General features: G+C 31.0%; 1 protein-coding gene across 5 annotated transcripts in view; it reads right to left on the bottom strand.

Moving 5' to 3' along the window:
- The window catches only part of ics (ras suppressor protein 1), a 36347-nt gene that overhangs the window by 24057 nt on the left and 5461 nt on the right, over positions 1-6829 (bottom strand). Inside the window, exon 1 of one of the 5 annotated variants that reach the window (XM_017614750.1) lies at positions 4922-5207. The exons of the other annotated variants lie outside the window; for them this stretch is intronic. Within the exon in view, the coding sequence (XP_017470239.1) occupies positions 4922-5060 (139 nt within the window). The 5' untranslated portion in view covers positions 5061-5207. Of the gene's footprint in view, positions 1-4921; positions 5208-6829 lie in introns of those variants that run through there. 5 annotated transcript variants of the gene reach the window in all.

Here is a 6829-nt window from a genome sequence, read left to right as displayed (position 1 = left end):
TTTTTTTTTTTTATGTATGTTACCGCATAACTTTGGACCACGTCAACCGATTTCGATAATTATTTTTGCATCGGAAAGGTAGTGTCTCAGAGGTGGTCCAATACTAATCTGGTTAAGATCCGATCAGCGGATCATGAGATATATATATATATATATTTTTTTTTTATATGAGAGTTGAAGTCGGTTTTTTTTTTGCTAAGAATTACTAGTTCTAATTAAGGAAAGTTAAATGAAGATCGAAATTTATTTTTTACTATTTTGAAGTTATGCCTGATGGAATTTGAATATGGGACCACCTAGAGCAGAATATGTAAGCAAATATGTCAAGTTAATTAAAGTAAATAAAAAAACATGTAGGAAAAATAAAAAAAAATAAAAATTTAGTTTTTATTGTTGATATTTTATGTCCAAAAGTAGTTATTTACAAGCTAGTTGACTTCTATTGCAGAGGTAACCACCTGCCTACCTACTTAAATATAGTTAGCTTTCCTAAAAGAAAATATACAGATAATAGTGAATTTAGTCNAGGAACTAGATCTTATCAGTCGAATTTCGAATTAGTTCGGAACTATCGAAAAAGGTTTGATTACTTTACATAGATATGTGTTTGGTGGCTGTTTCGTTCAAATACGCTTCCATTCTGCACTTCGCAGATGCTTTTTCATAGCTTCGTGATACAAAACAAAAATTTGTGTTAACATTTTAACATCTTGGTAACTTATGGAATCTAAGCAATAACAGCAAGCACCTTGCAAACTCAGCTACAGCTAAAGGTATGTAAACGTATATTTATTATAACCATTCAAACAAATTTAGTTTCAAATTCAAAATAATTTAAAATCGCACACACGGAAGAACTGAAAAGATTGAAAAATTATGATACTTGTTTCTTTCGTCTGTCGATTTTAGAACAGGTTCGGAACTATAGAATTTAGGACTGTTCGGAACTATCGAAAAAGGGATGCAGCGGAGGGCAATTGACGCTTCCTAGGACATCGCCATGTTGAATTCGCCAGTTGTTTACATGCAAAAGAGATTTATCGCGAACCAGTACTGGGTCTAAATGTATTAGAAGCTCACCTGTAGTGCGATTCACTAACTTTTAACAATGCGACTTATCGAGTTGTAAGCTAACAATTTTTGTTGTTTGCAGTAACGATATTGGACACAAATCCATTGCATATGACAAGGCACTCCTGTGAGCTCAAAGTGGGCATTTTATGTGGAAGAAAATGCGCAACACCCTCCACAAAAAACATTCTAAAAAATCAACGGTAACTTTTGGCGACTTGAAACTTGCACTTTATTAGACTAAAATTGAATGGGATACAAAACTGCATTCCCGAAAATCTTATAAAGGTTCTCAATAAAAAGTTAGAAAGCTTGGAGTAAATTTTTTTAAGTTTATTCATTTTTGTGAATTTTATGCAAGCTTTGAAACTTTTATTTATGTGGTTTCTGTTGAAATATAGTAGATGGAACTACTAAAAGTAAAATTATTTAAAATAATAAATAAAAGTAGCAAACACCATAATTTTGAATTTTGTTGCCATATTTACACGCAGCTGTAAATAAAAAGTTTACAAAAAACATTTAACATGAAAAAGATTGGTAATATTAAAAAAAAAAAACTGTATGCACATTTTGTACATATTTATTTTAAGGACTGATTTAATTATCATAATGATTAATAAAGACATTTTTTAATATTAACACACATATATGATATTTATATTTTTAATAAACGATGTACACGTATTAAATTGAAAACTTTAATTATTCAATTTCTTTAAATTCAAGGCATATTCAGTTCCTGTAAGATTAAAAAATAGACTTATCACCTTTTAACTTCCAGTTTTCTATATTTGTTTACGCCCTATTGGAAAATTATAACCGGAACACATATAGACAAGTTGTCACAAACTATTTAATTTGTATTACTTGTTTTAATAGTGTATTCTGCACCTAAAACCGTATAAACTCTAGTTTCAAACATTGTGCAACATTTAAACAAAATTCAACAAACTTTCGTAAAACTTCAAGTTTTTTATCAGAATAATAAACAAATTATGTATGCAGTTTTGTAGTCCATTAAATTTTAGTACAATAAAGTGCAAGTTTGATGTTTCTGAAAAACCTTTGATTTTTGATATTTTTTTGCTAGCGGTGCTGTGCATTTTTATGTCGACGTCGTCAAATTAGCGGCCCTCGTTATCGTTAGCGTCAACAGCTGATTTGGCGCTAACGAATATCGTTAGGGAAACGTTTACTGAATAGCTAAATTGTTAAAATTGTCGTTTAGCTGACTTAACAATAACAAGAGTTGTTAATCGCACCACTGTTCAGAACTAGAGATTTTCCCTACAGGGAAAATTTAGAGATTGTCTGGCAAAGCGCTGGTTCCGAACTACATATTTAAGAATTATCTCTGAACTACTGCAAAACAGCTGCAGAGCGGGACAGTTTAAACTTGCGATGTAAATGAACAAATTCTCACTCCTCACTGAGTAGCTCAGCGAGAATACGTCCGACTCAAGCACCATTGGTCGCGAGTTCTAATCTCGGTGGAGGCAGTTGTGAGTTTTCAGATTTGTTAACAAATTTTTTAAATAAAATATGTAACAAACTGTAATCTGTTAAAGGAAAGAAAAAACGAAAAAAATATCCAAAAATGGAATCTTAAAAACGGTTTCTTATAAGAAAAAGCTGTCCAAAATGGAACCGGTTAAAAATGAGTTGCAAAGAAATGCACTGGGCGAGAATTGCCACCGCCAATGACATCGCCGTGTAAAACGGGACCGTTGAAAACATTGCTTGGGTATTGAGCTACAACTGGTACTGTCGGCAAAATGTCTAATACTACGCTAGTTCTGAGCTAGTCAGATTTTCAGCAAGGTACATACATCTGTGGATGTATATGAGTGTGTATTCTCCCATTGTTATGCCATTCGCTGAGAATTGAGTATAACATCTACATATATATGTACAAAGTACATTGTACATACATACATACATATATGTAGTTCAAACAAACAATATAATACGCATATATGTAAATAAATACTCTGCAGAAAAAAATTATCAATTGATTAAAAGTAACCCATTTGTAGTTTTTTTGTGGGATTTCGATGAAATACATAACTTTTAGTTAATTACAAAAATCTTTAAACTAGTTGAAGAGTAATGGGGGAGTCATGAAGACGTAAACGGCAGATTCTTTAAACAAGTTTCTATTAAAATATCCTCATAAAAATTTTGCTTTTAGTACACTTTTTTCCGCACCTCACAATTTCTTTTTAACCGACTTCCAAAAAAGGAGGAGGTTATCAGTTCGTCGGAATATTTTTTTTTTTTTTTTTATGTATGTTACCGCATAACTTTGGACCACGTCAACCGATTTCGATAATTATTTTTGCATCGGAAAGGTAGTGTCTCAGAGGTGGTCCAATACTAATCTGGTTAAGATCCGATCAGCGGATCATGAGATATATATATATATATATTTTTTTTTTATATGAGAGTTGAAGTCGGTTTTTTTTTTGCTAAGAATTACTAGTTCTAATTAAGGAAAGTTAAATGAAGATCGAAATTTATTTTTTACTATTTTGAAGTTATGCCTGATGGAATTTGAATATGGGACCACCTAGAGCAGAATATGTAAGCAAATATGTCAAGTTAATTAAAGTAAATAAAAAAACATGTAGGAAAAATAAAAAAAAATAAAAATTTAGTTTTTATTGTTGATATTTTATGTCCAAAAGTAGTTATTTACAAGCTAGTTGACTTCTATTGCAGAGGTAACCACCTGCCTACCTACTTAAATATAGTTAGCTTTCCTAAAAGAAAATATACAGATAATAGTGAATTTAGTCCCTTCCTAATCAACTTCAAGTTAACTTATAGTTAGATACATTTCCTGCAGAGTATCTACAGACATACATACAAAGTGCATCGATACATAAAATTTCATGAAGATCCTGATTGGCAAGATACATACCTAGCATGATACAAAATGAACGTTAAATATACACAAAGAAGATAATCGGTTGTTAATATTGCCTACTTCTATTAAATATCTCGCGTCGCCTCGCATTCTTAATGATAAGAAGAAGATTGGATCTCCGTTTTTTTATTTCTAAATTTGGTTAAAATTACTCGAAACTATGTATAGGTACTTGAAATACAAAGGAAAGAAAAGTTAATTAAATTTATGACTAAAGTAAATAAGAAAAACGTATCAAAATATGAGAAAAGTTAGCTTTTTACCCTTTTATGCAGCCATAAATCTAAATGTTTGCATGTAAATGCTAGAAAAACTCGCCACGTAATATCAACCCTGAATTTTTTCTATAAAAAGCAACAAGTAACAACCCACTATATGTAGGTGTAGGAATTTAATTGCACTTCTTTAAATTATATGTTTTGCCATGTAGTTGCTGTTGCAAGTCCGAACGATCTTGTTTTTAGTTTGGAGAATTAACAAATATGTTTAAATTCACTTTAACACATCTGACATAAAGTATCACATACATACATATACATAGGTATGCACATTCATGTATATGCATACACATTTGGGTAATGGAAACGCCTAACACTCACAACAGCTGTTTCGATGATCTCATAAGCATTATGACGTCCTTCGAATTTAGAAGCATAATGACCCCCATTTTGATTTCTTTTTATTCCCACCATACATTACATTCAGGGATAATTGCTTTTTCATAATTTTATGCACACAATTTGCCATTTACTTATATATGTAGATTCACATCATTATTTTCTTGGCACTTTAGTGTAGGCAGCACAGTTTTAGAGCCAGTGTTGTCGTTATTAGGTAGATGTATATTTTAGTAGCTTTTGTTTTGTAGATACATATTAGTAATTTCTTTTCACTTTTAGTTTTCATTTTGGCACTTACACAATCCAGGTAACTCCTCGAAGGAGCTTATGCCTTTGTCGACCAAATCGAGCTCACGATTCTGCGTTTCACGCGCTTCATCCAACACTTTCTTTGCCTTCGACATTTTGGCATTGACTGGTAGGCATGATTGACTCATTTTTGCTGTTGGTGGTGTATTGAAGAATTTTTGTTGCTGGTTGGGAACTTTTTCGTGAGAGAGTTATTTGAGTGAGTTTTTCTCCCTTATTATGATTTTGTTTTAGCTTTTTGTGCTATTTTTTATACATTTGTTTCCAGAATTCCACTTTTTACCAAAATTTTAAGAAAATTTTAAACTGATTACACAGGTCAACAATTTTTGAAAAAGTTTTTGGTGCCGAGATATTTTTAGTGGTTTTTGTAAGGTATTAATTTTGACAACACTAAAAATAATACTTATTTATCCTACTTGTAGTTTTTGAGATATCGCAGAAAAACGGTTTTTGATAAGAGAAAAAAGGTCGATCATAAAATATCTAATATCTATGAAATATATGAAATGAAAGTCAATAATCTTGCTACCTTTCGTTCAATATTCGTTGTTTTTGAGATATTTACAAAGAGTCATATTTTGTAAATTTAATAAAAATTTTTTAGTTATATTGCTAAAAATGTTTGAGAAAACGACTTTCGAATTTTTCGTTATTCCCATTTCTTAAGAGTAACATATATTTGAAATGTAAATAAAAAAAACTCACACAAAAAAGTGAAAATTAATCGCATGAGAATAAAAATACCCATTTTTTTAAACTGGATTTATTACGCGCTTATGCACATACTATAAACTTTCTGTTTCGAGACTTTCGTGTCAGCAGTAGTCAGCCATCATATGACGCTTAGCTTAGAAAACTGGCCAGGAGCAGAAAACGGTTAAGAGTGTTTAAGTGCAGTCTTTCGAATATATTTTGACATAAAATATATTTAAGAAATTTTATGATCCAAATCTTTTTAAAATATACATATTAAAACTATANAAAAAAAAAAAACTGTATGCACATTTTGTACATATTTATTTTAAGGACTGATTTAATTATCATAATGATTAATAAAGACATTTTTTAATATTAACACNCAGAGATCGTGCCAACAGCGTATTGGGATTTTCTTTCATAAGTAAAACCATACTTTGGAGCTTGTGTTTAGTATTCACGACGTTAGAACTGCATGAAATTAATAAAAATTGTTTAAAATTAGAGTCTAAGTGCGAAAAAGTAAGAAAACAAATGCAAAATCTTACATTTTTCACAATTTTCTAACACTTCGCTGCACCAACGAAAGCAAAATTCGAAAGAAAATTCGATACTCGACGAAAATTTCGACACGCTTGCATAGGGGCCAATAATAGCATGAGTATTTGGTGTATCCACTTCGCTGTCCTAATAGAAAGTTAACAATTTTTAGATGAACTTCATTGGTGTTCATTATATTTGATTGTATCTAACACAAGTAAAATGTTTTAATAATTTTCTTTTCATTTTGTTGAATGAGCAATGGTAACTTAACCATATTTGTCGCCATTGTGTAAAAGAAGCAGCGTTTAAAACTGAACTATTAAAAAAATTTGCTTGGCACCTTTCACCTTCAATATACAGGGTGTCCCAGAAGTAACGTGCCAAACTTTAGGGGAAGGTAGGTGGGAGGGTGAGCTCACTGATAAACAAAAAATTTTCAGGTAAAAGTATCACCGTTTTTGAAATATTTACATTTTTTCGAATTTAAAAATAAATCGTGCCTTTTCAAGTGTTTTCTTTAACTGCAACTACAAACCGGGCAATACTTAGTAAATTTTTTATGTAAAATACTTCCAGATAGTTGCCTCTCCATACTCAAATGCAATGTAGTTAAAATATATTAAGGAACCATCATAAAATTAGGACTATTTCTGGA

This window comes from Rhagoletis zephyria, unplaced genomic scaffold (genome assembly GCF_001687245.7).
Source record: "Rhagoletis zephyria isolate East Lansing unplaced genomic scaffold, Rhagoletis_zephyria_1.1 Rzeph_scaffold_00020, whole genome shotgun sequence".
In the NCBI taxonomy this organism is placed as follows: Eukaryota; Metazoa; Arthropoda; class Insecta; order Diptera; family Tephritidae; genus Rhagoletis; species Rhagoletis zephyria.
Note: the sequence above shows the minus strand (reverse complement) of the source record. Positions and strands in the feature narration are given on the sequence as shown.